The following is a 15,031-nucleotide window of genomic DNA, read 5'->3' as shown; positions in this document are numbered from 1 at the left end:
TGGGCTTTAGGCCCAACGACTTTACTTTTTTTTGGTGAATATAGTACTATATCATTTTAATTCACATGTAATCATAAATAAAATTAAATATTTTATCATTTTAATTTTTAAAAAATATGACAAATTGTTGAGTGAATTTAATTTTTATAGTGTGAAATATGAATATTATATATTTTTTTTACAACAAAAATATAAATATTATAATAACTCTAGTGAATTATTTCTTAATATAAAAATAAAAATAAAATTAAAAACGGTCCGACCCAGTTAAACCCCAGTCCGACCAATTGAACTTAGAACCAGTAAGTATGTCGGTTCGATGGCCGGTCCGGTTTTGATTACCTTTCTATATTGTTAACATGAACTACACATGGGTCGGTTACCCGTGGATGGAAAATATTAAACCGAACCTGACCACTGCATGTCACGGGAAACCGAATTTTGGACCTTTGCACCCGTTTTACATATTAAACCTGACCTATTTCAGGTTTTTTTGTTTCGGTTTGGGCGGATTGGATCGGTTTTCAGGTCCTTGTGCACCCCTAATTATGGACATGAACTGTTGTAACATAGCCTTAAATATTTCCTTCTATTCTATGGGAAAAATATGCAACCATACTTTCCAAATGAAAATGTGATAAAATTTGTTTTGAGATGAAGATAGATGTTGTTTATATATAGGTGTATTAGAGCACCCACATCCATTTGCACCCACTTGGGTTCTTTAAGCGGGTCATATTAAATTTTTTATATTATTTTAGACTTTCCAATTATTTAAACAACTCAACTACATTTCTTAAATATTCATACAACTCATCAAAAACTCTCAAATTGGTCCCATTAGACCCCACAAATTAGCTTTTTAATATTACTTTATCCAATATAACCTTTGCAATTTGCCAACCAAGCATAAAAGGAACGTGCTTCTGTATATGGACGATTCATCTTTATGAACGTGTTTTATGTGTCAAATATCAGTTAAGCCTGACATAAGGCACTTGCAAAACCTGTAGGAACCATCAAAAGTCAACTGATAATTTTGCTTTGGTATATAATACAATAATTTAACGTGAAAAAAATAAAAGTAAAGAGACAAAATAAAAAGTGAAGTTTTTTTGTTTAATTGTAAAGCATGTGACAATAGATTCTTTATTGGAAAAGATTTGACTTTATTCAGATGAAAAAAGTAAAAAAAAGACAAATTAGTTTGTAGTAATTTTCAAAATAAGTATTCATTAAAAATAAAATAGGATATATGTATTTTTGTTGCATGTGATAAAATTGTCTTTATTCATTTGTCAATAGCATGTAAAGAATATTTGTTTATTGAACCAATTCATGATGTAACATATCAATGGCATGTGAGAAGAATCTCATTTTACTTACTGAAGATATCACTTTATTGATTGAAGCAAGCTATGATGTTACTTGTCCATGATATTTTTTGTTCATGTTATTTGCACAATGATGTTTTAAAAAAATATTAATATTTAAAATAATTTTAAAATAGGTATTTAAAAATTTATTAAAAAATAGAAGGTATTCAATGAAATCCAATAATTATATACTATGGACTTATATTTGATGACAAATATAAGTGCTCTGATTAGGGCAATGAAAAAGCAGATGGCCATTATAATGAAAGTGTAAATGATGTCTGCGATCTATAAATGAAAGTGTCAAATAGTAATAATACATAATGAAAGAACTTAACATGAATAGTAAACTTCTTATTACCATACAGAAAATCTTGACGCCACCTTCCGTGAGCTATTTCAAAAAAGTCTTTAAACTTTGGCATTGGATAAGGAATGTCATGTTGATTGACATCAAAAACCTTAGTTCCTCCAGTCAACCTCAACTTGAATTGGTGTTCTGATTGCTTAAATTGGTCGTCATTTTTTAGAACTTCAAAATTTTGAATTGTGTAACATTATGTTTTTCTCAATGATAAGTTTATTAAACTTTGCATTTAAGTCATTTGGAACAATGATTGCAATATCATCTCCCTAAACGATACAATATGTGTTACTGTTATAGTCGATTTTTTTAGATCATAGGTAATTTTTGTGTGTTTTGAAAGATACAATGCATTTAGATCAAAGATATAATGTATGTTCTTATTGCAGTATTATACTAAATTGTTTGTGTATTTATTGATCATGCTGGGAAAACTAAAAGTACAAATTGATACAATTGAAAGAGAAGGTAAGACATCAAATACCTTTGAGTCAACAACCGCAATTTCAAAGCTCTCTTTTTCATCTTTTACAACCTGTCATATGTCCTTCACTTTGACAACTATCTTCCAAAGTTCCTTAGTGTTGTTGGATGTCTTTCAGCATAGTTGCTGATCTTTCCATTGAGCTGTTTGAGAGTTTATGGCAAACCATTAACATGAAACATGTATTATGCACTGTAAAATTTCTCAAAAACAATTCAAACAAACAAACCACTAAAGTAGTAAAGCATATATTGTGTTTTAAGACTGAAAAAAAAAGCTACTTTGGTTGAGAAAGTTGTGTGATTGGTTCTTTTCCCTTGGAGCTGTTTAGAGATTAAAATAAAAATATAAATGAATCAAGAACAATGGAAACAAACAAACCACTAAAGCATGAAAAAGTTGTGTGTTTGATGACATAAAAATGTTACCCTTGTTGAGAAAGTTTTGTCATTGCTGGAGTTGTTTCTTCTCCCTTTGAGTTGTTTCCAGATTCAAGTAAAAATAAAGATGAATCAAGAACAATGGAAAACAAACAAACCACAAAATCATGATAAGGTTCGGTGTTTGAAGATCGAAAAAATAAATAAAAATGTTACCCTGGTTGAGAAAATTTTGTCATTGGTGAAGTTGTTTCAGTTCCGTTAAAGCTATTTGCAGATTAAAGTAAAAAAAAATAAAAAATGAATCAAGAACAATGGACAGAAATATAAAACTAAACCATAAAATGTAATATCTCATCTCGAACGTTGAATCTAGTGACACTTATCATCTCAAATAACAAAAAAAAGAAGTAAAAATAAACATGATAAACATAATATAATCTCAAAATTGTAGACCACAAATAGTGACAGAGCCAGAAATTTTGAATAGTGGGGGCACTATATACACTAGCGGGCCAGACAGGCGCGTTCTGCGCCTGCCTGTGTCTAACTTATGTCCACAAAAAAATGTTTTATGTTATGATGAATTTGTTAATAAAAGATTTTTATTGCTAAAAAAATAAGGATATTGTTGGTATTATGAAAAATCGACACCAAAAATATTTGTATTATCTTTTTATATAGTATAGATGTAGTATTAAGTTGGTAATCATTCATGTATAGGCAACCCATTTGTCACTTATTCACATTTTTATGATTTGAATTATTATTATTTTTTTTAAATTGATTAGTTAATGGAAGTTGTGAAACTAAGTCAAGGGTAAAATAGGTATATTGAAAAGTCCATCCCAAACTCACTTATCCTTTTTATATATTGTTATAGATAACTTTGCAGCATTAAATATATATGTGCGTGTGTGTATATACATGGGAAATATATTACATTTCAACTTTTAGAGCATAAATATACATTACAAATGTTCTCTACCAACTAATATCTTTTGAAAATATTGAATGATATCATTTTCAGTCTTAATAAAAACATTTCTCTCTATACAAGTAACTAACTAATCATTTAAACATTGATCTCCCATGCAATTTTATAACTCTTTTAGTTGACAAGGGTCCTTTCGTAAATAATATCTCAAAATTAATAATCTCACTCAGATGAGATGACACAAAATAAGAATCGTTAGAAAGCATTTCCAAAAATCTTTTTTCATAGATGTACACAATTTTATGCTTCTACATTCATTAAATGTCTGCGGATTATGAGTTGATGATATTGATCTAAACTTGACATTTTTTTGAAAAATATTTCCATTTCTTATTGCTAAATAAAATAATGGTCATACTAACTAGTGCCCCCGAAAAACTAGTTAAGGATACAAAAAAAAAGATTTTGTATCGAAAACAACACTTTTTATATTTTGCAAACATTGACTACTCAAGTTTCAATGTAGTTTACTATATTATTTTACTTTAACTAGTACCCAAAACACTAGTGTGAGCACTTTCATAAAATAGAAGCTACAATTAAAACTGTGTTTAAATCATACACTACAAAATAATCAAACAACTTAAAGCATACTACACACACTACTTATGTACAAAGAGAAGGCCACTACTACCATGAGCTCCAAGAGAAAACAAAATCATCCTCAGTACAACAAATAGAAGCTCACACCCAAAGCCAAATGTTCTATATAAAAAAATTTCCTAAAAAAATTAGTGCACGCATGTGCCCACACTCTCACCTATGTGCCTCTGTCCCTGACCACAAACCATAAAAGGAAAAATGTTACCTTGGTTGAGAAATGTGTTTTTTCTTCGAACTTTCTTCTGAATCCTTCAAGCTGTTGGTCGATCTTGTTGAAAAAAAACACGAATCAAAAACATTAGGAAGATAACGATCATGGAATGATAAAAAAATCGAACTAAATAGTATGACCCCTTAAGGAAAATGTTAAACAGTACCCCGAGACATTATTTAAGGAACTAAATATAGGAACATGACATTGAAATTTGTGTACTCAACTCCACAAACCATATGTTAAATTTTACCAATAGTTAGTTGTTTCCGTAGTGATCAGCACTAAACTTAATATGAAGGATCATGGTTTAATCCCACAATTACGATCGGGTGAGGACGGAAACCACTTAATGACAAAGCTGACACTCGAACCAAATTGTACAGAGTCTAGTGGACTCAGAGTCTAGTGGACTCGGAGACCAAATTAAAAAAAAAAAAACCTAAATTTATAGAATAGGGAGATGAAAATTATAAAAAGAATAATTAGAGAGATCAAGATCGCAGATAGAAAGTGAATCCAAATCAGAATATGAAAAAGTGAGTACAAAAATCAGAAGAGGGAGAGTGAGAGTGAGAGGGGTAGGGGTAGGCGAGAAAGCAGATATAGAAGGGAGAAAGAAACTGTAACAAACAAGGCCTCACCCAATCTCATAAGACAACGGTGGGTAAGGAGAGAATCATGAACAAAGGTGGACCAGGCGGCGGCGGGCCAACTGCAGCGGCAGCGGCATCTGTAGCTCAGAAGCAGAAGACGTTGTTGCAGAAAGTCGAAGGTGATATCGCTAACATTGTTGACAATTTCAGCTACATTGTCAATGTTGCCAGAGTATGTAATTGTTGTACTTCAATTCTCGAATTTTATCGCTAACATTTTCTTGTTATTATACTAAATGCATGCAACTATGTAATTATTATACTAAATACATTGTTCTTGAAGGTATACATGATAAGTCTGTGCTTTGAATTTTACTCCTCCTGTATCAATTATAAACAACATTTCACTTTTTAAATTCATTGAATAATGTTGAACTATATAGAGTTAGGCTCATTAGCTAGTTAGTATAGGTCCATTAACTAGTAGTAGTTAGTATATAAGATAGAAGTTGTACTCATTTGTGATTTGATACATTCATTTGTATCAATTCTATTAGTTCCATTACAAATTTCTCAAACTTTTCTCTCCCTTTACTCTGATATCATGAATCTTAACATGGTATCAGAGCCATGGATTCCTCCTTAGGCACACAATTCAGCTGCAATTTTCCCGAGAAAATTCAACTCTTGGATTTTTTTCCTTCCATTCTCATTTTTCATTTTCCAGTTTCGATCTTCTTCTCTGTCCATGGTTCTTAATTCCTTTCAGAATATTGTTCAATCTTGATTCAATTTTCAATTTTCGATTTTATTTCTTTTCTCATTTCCCGTTTCAATTCGGTTTTGCGATTTTCGTGATTCCAATTCATGTTCTTGATCTGACTTCTTGATTTCTCTTCTATTTAATTCATCATTTTCCCCAAATTCTAGGGTTTGAGACTTTATTTTGATTGAATTTCAGTTTATTTCCATTTCCGCTTCCGATCGCATATCATCTGCACTCTGTTTCTGGTGCTGTGTTATTTTCGATAATGATTCAAGGAGACGATGATGAAAATCTCAATTTCGATGATTCTTTCTATATTTCTTCGTTAAAAACTTGCGGCAGTTCGTTATTGCATTATGTTACTTTGATTCTTTGAGTTCACCGGCATTGGCGGCAGTTATTGGTGAGATTGCGGTGGATATGATTTGACGATTCTTGAGTTTCGGATTCATTGTGAGTGGTGTTATTGTCACCATTGAAGATACTGATTGCAGAATTGAATTTTGCTCTCTTCAGTCCTTGAGGTTTGTCTACATTGTGATACTATTTGACATTGATTTTCTTTTAAGCTCTTATGAAGTTAGAGACAAATATGCATCTGAGGCTGTTTTTTTGATCAATTTTAGCTTACTTTTGATCAAAGATTCATTGGCTTTGAATGTTCTTTGAAGTATAGTTTCCAGCTGCTTATTGAAGATTGATTTTGGCATTAGTTACAATTTATTGTTTGTGATTTTCTACATCAGTGGTATTTTGGATGGACAATTGTGTGCTTTGGAAGCTTGACATTAGTAATTGTTGTGATTTTCACGTGCTCTAACAGTTACTATTAATTGATCAATGATTTCCGGCAAATTGTCAATTCTGTGAAGTTTTATCCAAGATTGGTTCAGATTGAATGATATAGAGTTAGGTGTTGTGATATGGAAATTCAAGTTGGAAGTTCATTGTTACCAAGTTTACTGTTAATCTGGTTGCTAAAATGCATCTTCTCCAAAAGTTGTCATCTGAATTTTATGCCATATGTTGAGAAGGGTTTATAGAGATTTGGTACAATAATATTGTTCTACTTGAGCACTTGAAAAGTTTGTCAAGTTTGGATTGGAATTTCGTTGCTGGTTCTACACTTCTACCTGTACTTTGGATTATGGCTTGGAAGCTATTAAATTGGTTCAAGTATTTAGGCCTGTTATGGTTATCCAATTTGGAGTCTTAAGGTTCAAGTCTAGTAGTAGCTTGGTTGCTTGTCCTCAGTTTTATGCATTTGGCTTATGCTTGCTGATAGTTTGAAATTTGAAGATTGGAGACATTTTTTTATTTGGCTATGGATCTTAGCTTTATCTCCTCTTTCACAGTCCCATATAAGTGGTTTGTTGTCCTGTTTGGTACCTCACTGCTTCTGTTTTGCCTCCTACAAGTGTGTTGGAGTTTAGTCTTATTTGAATACCCTTTGTGGTTGCTGCTAGTTTTTCTCTTATTGTGAAGATTCAAGACCGGTTTTGAACTCTTTAATCTACTCTTTGTTGCCCTGTTTTAGGCAGGTGCTTAGCCATATTGGCTTTGTCGCTTTTATGCTATCTTTTGAGCAGATTGTATTTGCTTGCTTTGTCAAGTGGTTAGTTGGTTTTTTTGATGTGCTATCTCATCTTGAGCACAACATTGGTATTGATGCTTTACTCTCTAGCCATCAACCATGCTACTTGATCTTTCTCCTTGATTTGTTGGTCCTTAGATGAGCTAATTACCTTTATTTAGCACAACTTGAGTATTGATGCTTCACTTTGTAGACATCGGACCCTTTTGATATTCTCTACTTGATCTTTCTCCTTGATTTGTTGGTCCTTAGATGAGCTAATTACCTTTATTTAGCACAACTTGAGTATTGATGCTTCACTTTGTAGACATCGGACCCTTTTGATATTCTCTACTTGATCTTTCTCCTTGATTTGTTGGTCCTTAGATGAGCTAATTACCTTTAGCACAACTTGAGTATTGATGCTTCACTTTGTAGACATCGGACCCTTTTGATGTTCTCTTTTTTTGCTTCTATCTTGAGTGATTGAGTGCTCTTGATGGTTAAGCTTTGTGCCTTAATTGGCTTTGTTGATTTGCTTCTGCCCTTAGTTGGCTTTGATGGGTTGTGTTTCTTCCTTATGGTGGTTAAGCACTACTAGTTGTATTTGAGTTGTTTTCTAGCCGATGTATTCCGGCAAATTTCATTGTATTTTCTTTATATTGATGTACCTTTGTATTAGTGATCCCAAGCTGGAAGTGTTGTGACCACTTTCCAGCTTGCGGGAGGCTGTTGAACTATATAGAGTTAGGCTCATTAGCTAGTTAGTATAGGTCCATTAACTAGTTAGTATATAAGATAGAAGTTGTACTCATTTGTGATTTGATGCATTCATTTGTATCAATTCTATTAGTTCCATTACAAATTTCTCAAACTTTTCTCTCCCTTTACTCTGATATCATGAATCTTAACAAATAACTAATATATCTGTTATATAAATACATTAGTTTTTTTTTTTTGACGCAAGTTGTTCAATGTATCTAAAAAGTGATTTTTTGTTTATAATTGAGATCGGAGTGAGTATGTGACACAGACATACCGAGTAAAATAAGGGGACACTAAGGATGAGTGATTGATTTGTCTTGTAGAATCAATTATGCTTTAAAAAGCACATATTGTGTTTGTTCACTGTTCTCATATGTTAAGAGGCTGGAACAATGACAAGATGCAGCTAAAGGAACAGTAAATGACATCATGATGTAGGAATCACCTATGTAGTAATCTATCTTAAAATAACTCGGGAGATGTCATCTGCATTGAGGTCCGAGGATATGTATTATGTTGTGAATTAATATTTTCAGGTGTTTGCCACTGACTTACACAGATATAACCGAAGGTTGGAATGAAATGTAAGGATAATGATAAACATGGTCTTTTGAGAATGCCAATATTAGGATTTATTATTTGAGTTGTCTTTGTCATAGAAAAATAAAATAGTGTTTGTTTCATCAACATTCTCAAGTTTATGAACCATAAATAGCCGCGAATGTATCAGTGGAGAAGAGTTAGAGTTGTTTGTTATCATGTTTCTTATCTTGTGTTCAGGGATTAAACGTATATAAATTTGTATGTCTTTAACTTTTTTCTAATATCAACTTGCCCTTTGTTTTTTGTAACTCCAAGAAAGTGGTGTATGTAGTAGTCTCTTATAGTTGACTAGTTCGTCTTGTCAAACACTAGTAATTGTTTGGATTTCCCAACACTTTACAATATCTGTGCGTAATATTCAATTGTTACTTGTTAATTCCATACAATGCACTCTTGCAGGTAAATGATCCACCTGTTAGAAATTCACAGGAAGCTTTTATGATGGAGACGCGTGCTGCTAGGATGGTAAGAGGCTAAGAGCAGTAGAATGTATTGCAAAAGACAGAGTGTATTTTATGGGTTTTATGCTTTGAAGTTCTCATTACAATTTAAACCACGTAGAATGTATAACGAAACAGACCCTATGGGTTATCGAGACTCATTTCTTGACATTGATGAATGACAGGTCCAAGCTGCTGATTCTCTACTTAAATTGGTTTCAGATCTGAAGCAGACTGCAATATTTTCAGGATTTGCGTCCCTTAATGACCATGTAGAACAAAGAAGGATTGCGTTTAACCAACTGGCAGAAAAAACAGACCACACATTATCTATGATTGGAGAGAAAGCTGCTGCTAGCCTGAAAGAACTTGAATCCAATTATTCTTCTTCTGCACAAAAGACTATTCAAGAGATACAACCGTAGTTTACACAAATCGTATTTTGAACAACTGAGCATAGTTTAGAAAACTAGTGTTTTGGAGTTTCTATTTAGATATACGATTCCATATTTTTCCCTTAAGCATAGTTGGAGAGAAATGGGTTTTGAAACCTGAAACCTGCATAGACAGAGTTGTGAACAATTGAATATAATTCTTTGTTTAGAATACATAATCAATTGGTTCTTGTGGTATTTGAAAGTAGAGTATTTTCCCTTAAGTTTAGATACATGATTTGTTGCTATATTTAGTTGATAAATGAAAGAGTAATATTTTAAATTGGGTCAAATTTGCTGCTGGAATTGTTGTAGTACTCGTATGGCTACTCGCAAGGGAAGAATTTCCTTATCGCTGGAAGATGCCACAACACTGCTCAAATAAATAGTCATTAGAGTTTTGTTGGATATGGAACCCTCCTGGTAAACTTAATATGTTATTAAATGATTAGAAGTTGGATATATGTCCGACAAAACTCTAGGGAATTAAGTGTTCATCTATTTTTTAACAGTATACTAAAGAAGGAAGAAATAAGGGAAAAAAGTCATGTAGGTCAGTCAGTTTCTTTTTCTGTTCCATTTCTTTGCCGGTTCCTCCACTATTTGATGGTGAGTTTTTTTGTCTCACCACCTTAACATCAAAATGGGTAACAACAAAAATGAATTGGATCGCTTTGTTCCCCATATTTGCAGTCTAATTCACCTACTGTTTCCCCAAATATTTTGGGCAAGATCAGCCACTAATACCTACTCGTCATATTCTGGTCGACCTTTCATTGTTGCATATTATTATTATTATTATTATTATTATTATTTTGGTTAAGATTATTATTATTATTATTATTATTATTATTATTATTATTATTATTATTGTTATTATTATTATTATTATTATTGTGGTTTAACTTTAAAGAGTCCTAGGGTAGAATGGTAGATGATAGCATTTCCTAATATACCAGAAAAAGCAAGATAAAAAGCCACTTGTGAATCATGCTTTTCTTTTCAGTGCTGGCACTGCTTATTTGGGTTTAATAGTAGTTGTCAATTACAACCACTTAACTTTTATTTGGCAGTACAAAACTTAAGTTACTCGTTTTTAATGAATTCTGTTTATGAGTTTTAAATTTTAAACTACTCATTTAATTAGTACCTACCGTTATATTTGCTGACTAGTTTTGTAATTATTCAACTGTGCACATGAATCCAATAAAAGTAACCATAAATATTTAGTTAATTCAAATTAAAGCACAATGCTGGCATTTTGTAGGCTTGATAATTTCTTTTTCATCTCTGTCACATTAACTTGCAGTTCAAGTTAGGTAAAACTGATGCAATAAATTCTCCCTTTTTTCTTCTTCTGGAAGTTCACAATGATCACTTATTTAATCATCTAATCTTAAGGTAAGATGTATTTTGAATGTTACATTCATCCTTCCTAGAAGAAAACATAGTGACAGTATAATAATGTGTTGATCTTTGCTCTTTTTTTATTTAACAAGGAAAAAAGTTCTATGGCTTTTGTGGAGCCGATGGAGCGAATGAGCAGTTTTGGTTCAGCCGCTAGTAGGCTTTCCGTGAGTCAAAAGGTGGTAGATGAAGAATCTGAGAATCATGAATTTGTTTCTGTTGCAGGAGATATTGGAGCTAGAGTTCTTCAAGGAGGAAGGAAAAGTACTACCGAGAGCGGTGGCTTTAGGTTGTCTATAGATCATATCAAACCAGAAAATGGATCTCTGTATAAGCCTCAAGAGGAATATGAATTGCAGCAACCTGATAATAACTTTATTGTAAATTCACAAGAACAATTTCCCACCCTTGTTGCAACTAATAACAAAGTTCATTCTAAAGACATAAAACAAGTAGGTTCATTTAGCAATTTTCTTATTTTTTTGGTTTTTGTTAATTAATTTCCTCATAGTTGAATAATGCTTATATTTTGTTTTTAGGTTCAGGAGTCTGACAAGAAGTTACCAAAGCTACTGAATTATGTTTCATGTCTAACTCATTTGGCAGTTTTTGGCATTCTTGGGGTAATTGAGTCTTTTCTATTTTTAATACTCATTTCTTCATTTTAAAAAGTATGATAAATGCTAGAAACTATGTTTGTTAAATTGGTTGTGTAATTTTGACACACGAATTTCTACAACAAATTAGATTGTTAACACATTTTAAATATGTTCAGTGGATAGTTAATGAATATAATTAGGTGTTGCAAGTTGCAACTAATTAATAATCCACGGAACGCAATTAAATTACGAGAGGAAGATTTTGAAAAGATCATGATACTAACGCACCAATTGCCATTATAAATATGCAGGTTTTAACGAGGTACTTATTGCAAAGATTATTTGGACCGGGCGGTGTTGGTCTGACCAGTGATCATACTGTTGTTTACCTTGATCTACCTTCTAATATGGTTTGTCCCTCCTTCTGCATGAACTCCTTATTAGACGTGATTCTTTGAATGCTAAAGGATAATAAATGGAGAAAAATAATCATGGTAGTTATAATCGTTTTCATGATGACTAAATCTTGGCCAAAGAATCATTTGGTTGATTGAAAAGAAATTCAAGTTTTCATTAACATGCTTGGACATAATATTCTTGAATCATAAGCACTAGAAATACTCTATAGTTTAAATTCTTGATCCTAATTGACTCATAAGATTTAAAATGGAACCATTTGCACCAGGTTTTTAGCTTCTCTTTTTTTGACAAACACCAGGTTTTTAGCTTAAAGAACTAACTAATCTAAACTTTAATTTTGCTTTCCTAGAATCAAAACAGAAGCTTTAACGTTGAAGCTTTTTTTTTTCATTGATTAAGAAGCTAATTTTGATAGTGTTCTCATTGAAATTTTTACACATTTTTCAGATTGGTTCCTTTTTTATGGGATGGTTTGGAGTTGTATTTAAAGAAGATATATCCCGTGTATCTGAACATCTAGCCATCGCTCTTACAACCGGCTACCTAGGGAGCCTAACAACTTTCAGTGGCTGGAACCAGAAAATGCTTGAGCTTTGTGTCGCTGGACACTGGATCTTGTCTTTACTCGGCTTTCTAATAGGTAATAAGTGCGATTTAAAGACTCCACCAGCAAAAAAGAAATAGTTTTACACATACATTTAATTATATGTCATTTTAATGTCACTATTATATTACTTTCTACAATATCCATGTAATTATCTTTGTCATCAAATGAGAATAGACGCGTATACAAAAAAATTATACCGTTACTATTTTGTAGGCATGTTTCTTGTAGCATTTTCAATCATATTTGGCGTGGAAACTGCGAAGGGATTCAAATGGTTACTGAAAAGACTAAAGAAGAGACATGAAAATGACACTTCTATCTCTAAAATTAACTGGAAAGTTGACAGCTTCCTTCGTCGATTAGTAGTTACCATAGTGTTGTTAGTCATATTAGTTTTGTTATGGGTTGTGAGTATTGTATTGGAAATAAATGAATTCAAAAATGGTGGTGGTGAAGCTCAGTTGTGGTTAGCCTGCATGATTGGACCTCTTGGTGTTTGGCTTAGGTGGTTCTTAGCTAGTCTTAATGAGATTGGAATTGGAGGAGGGTTTTTGAAATGGTTTCCATTTGGAACTCTATTTGCCAATGTTTCTGCTTCTTGCATCATGGCTGCACTTGCCACCCTCAAGAAATCAGTAAGTTTTTTTCTTAGAAGTGAATTGTCAATTAGTCTTTAAAATTGTAGAACATTATTAGTGCAATTTAGTCTTTGAAACTATCATCTTTTTAATCGGAAAATGTTACTATATTAATAAATTAATGGATTATGTTAGTGTTTGGGGTTTAAACTCTGGAATCTGGACCTTCTGATTAGTTCTCCTTTGATGTCCCTCAGCTCACCAACCGAGTTGTCTACTCAGGACATCTCTTAAACTATTATTATTTCAAAATAGTCAATGAAATTGAAAGTCTAAAATGGACTAATGTGATTTTTATCTTTATTTTTTAAATTTAAGAATTGTTTTGAAAGTGTTAGTATTAATATTAAGGATTAACTTTACAATTAATACACTAATTTTTTAGGTAACATCAGTGATTTACTATTTTGTTAGTATGTTACACCTGCAAACTCCTTGTTCATAACAAGATGCTTACAGTGTGCATGGTTGTGATGAGTATTGTTATAAACCGGTTTTTTTTGGTGCAGATGAATACCACAAATAGTGATACTGTTATAACAGGATTTCAATTTGGTCTATTGGGATGTCTGAGTACTGTTTCTACATTTGCTGCTGAGTTCAATGTAATGAGAGAAAGCAAGCATCCTTGGAGAGCATATGCCTATGTTATGGTTACCATATGCATTTCATTTTCTTTTGGGATCTTATTATACAATATCCCTATTTCCAGAATGTGAGTAGGCATAGAAAGTACCTACTTGTTTGGTTGTTTGGCTACTTTGTGTGTGTTTGAAGTTTTATTATGTGTGCTCTTGTGGTTCAATAGTGAAGATGTTTGGTCAATGGGTTATATGAAGTTGGAAGAGATATTATATTGGTGTTCATGGTGTAATTTAGAATTCGGGAATTTGAGAAATATCGCATTTGATGTAGTCGTGTATGGTGGAGCGGCTGTTTAAGATCGGGTAACTCACATAATCTTGATCAATCGTTCTACAATGGGCGACTGCATCAAATACAAAATTTTCTAACTACAAGAAGTTGTATTCAATGGGGATATTGTTGAAAGATGTAAAGAAAGTTACTACATTGCACGCATAGAAAAATGATATGAATGCGGCAAAATATATCAAATACAATTATTTATATATTTGTAAATGTTGAAAATATTGTTGTTTGTTGGCACATGCAGCACATCACTTAAAGCCAAGATCTTTCCGGGTGAGCTTCAGAATTACTGTCTTTGCCGTTAACGGCAACAGTCTGCAACAGTTCTAGAGTCAACAAGATAGACTTGATCTTCATCATCCCCACAGAAGTGTAGGAGGTAAAGGCAGCTTTATTTGCACAGATGTGTCTTGTGGCTCTGAATCTACCACCCATTTTTTCACATCACTAACAACATTCACTTCAGATATCACTGCGACAATAATATCATCATCATCATCATCATCATCATCATCTTTCTTATCATCTCCTAAAGTCAAATTACTTTTGGCTTAAGAGGCATGTTATTCGTTTTCCGATATCTACAGTGATAGGTTTATGACCTGGCTTTCCACACACAGTTTGCTTTAAAGTTGGAGTTAGTAGCATTTTAGAGTTCCCGACTCCAACTTTAAAACAAAGTGCTATGTGTGTGGCTTATCAAAAAAAAAAAAAGTGCTATGTGTGTGGAAAGCCAGGTCATAAAGCATATCACTACAGATATCGGAAAACGAATACCAAAAGCAAATTTGACTTTAGGAGATGATAAGAAAGATGATGATGATGATATTATTGTCGC

The 15,031-nt window shown here is 32.5% G+C and overlaps 2 protein-coding genes across 3 annotated transcripts; both read left to right on the top strand.

Annotated features, from left to right (window-relative positions):
- The first annotated feature begins 4,872 nt into the window (after window positions 1-4,872).
- Window positions 4,873-9,875, top strand: LOC123896886 (mediator of RNA polymerase II transcription subunit 22a-like). 2 transcript variants are annotated; one of them, XM_045947302.1, is made up of 3 exons: window positions 4,873-5,243; window positions 9,118-9,183; window positions 9,344-9,875. In XM_045947302.1, exons 1-3 carry the CDS (start codon window positions 5,097-5,099, stop codon window positions 9,581-9,583), a joined length of 453 nt encoding a protein of 150 aa, XP_045803258.1. In that variant the 5' UTR covers window positions 4,873-5,096; the 3' UTR covers window positions 9,584-9,875. The 2 variants fall into 2 exon arrangements, 1 of the variants encoding a protein (XP_045803258.1); XR_006804668.1 differs by lacking the exon at window positions 4,873-5,243 and adding an exon at window positions 5,251-8,699 and having other exon boundaries at window positions 9,381-9,515.
- A 567-nt stretch (window positions 9,876-10,442) lies between these two features.
- On the top strand, window positions 10,443-14,450 carry LOC123896885. Its single transcript, XM_045947301.1, has 7 exons — window positions 10,443-10,993; window positions 11,092-11,451; window positions 11,539-11,622; window positions 11,910-12,008; window positions 12,466-12,658; window positions 12,839-13,260; window positions 13,773-14,450. Exons 2-7 carry the CDS (start codon window positions 11,104-11,106, stop codon window positions 13,980-13,982), a joined length of 1,356 nt encoding a protein of 451 aa, XP_045803257.1. The 5' UTR covers window positions 10,443-10,993; window positions 11,092-11,103; the 3' UTR covers window positions 13,983-14,450.
- Window positions 14,451-15,031: the final 581 nt, after the last annotated feature.

This window comes from Trifolium pratense, linkage group LG7 (assembly GCF_020283565.1).
Source record: "Trifolium pratense cultivar HEN17-A07 linkage group LG7, ARS_RC_1.1, whole genome shotgun sequence".
Lineage (NCBI taxonomy): Eukaryota > Viridiplantae > Streptophyta > Magnoliopsida > Fabales > Fabaceae > Trifolium > Trifolium pratense.
Note: the sequence above shows the minus strand (reverse complement) of the source record. Positions and strands in the feature narration are given on the sequence as shown.

Excerpts from the sequence above, each read along its gene's own strand:
- LOC123896886 (XM_045947302.1), top strand. The coding sequence starts at position 5,097 with ATGAACAAAGGTGGACCAGGCGGCGGCGGGCCAACTGCAGCGGCAGCG. Across the intron at positions 5,244-9,117 it reads ACATTGTCAATGTTGCCAGA|GTAAATGATCCACCTGTTAG; the intron begins GTATGTAATTGT and ends GCACTCTTGCAG. Across the intron at positions 9,184-9,343 it reads AGACGCGTGCTGCTAGGATG|GTCCAAGCTGCTGATTCTCT; the intron begins GTAAGAGGCTAA and ends GATGAATGACAG.
- LOC123896885 (XM_045947301.1), top strand. The coding sequence starts at position 11,104 with ATGGCTTTTGTGGAGCCGATGGAGCGAATGAGCAGTTTTGGTTCAGCC. Across the intron at positions 11,452-11,538 it reads ATTCTAAAGACATAAAACAA|GTTCAGGAGTCTGACAAGAA; the intron begins GTAGGTTCATTT and ends TTTTGTTTTTAG. Across the intron at positions 13,261-13,772 it reads TTGCCACCCTCAAGAAATCA|ATGAATACCACAAATAGTGA; the intron begins GTAAGTTTTTTT and ends TTTTTGGTGCAG.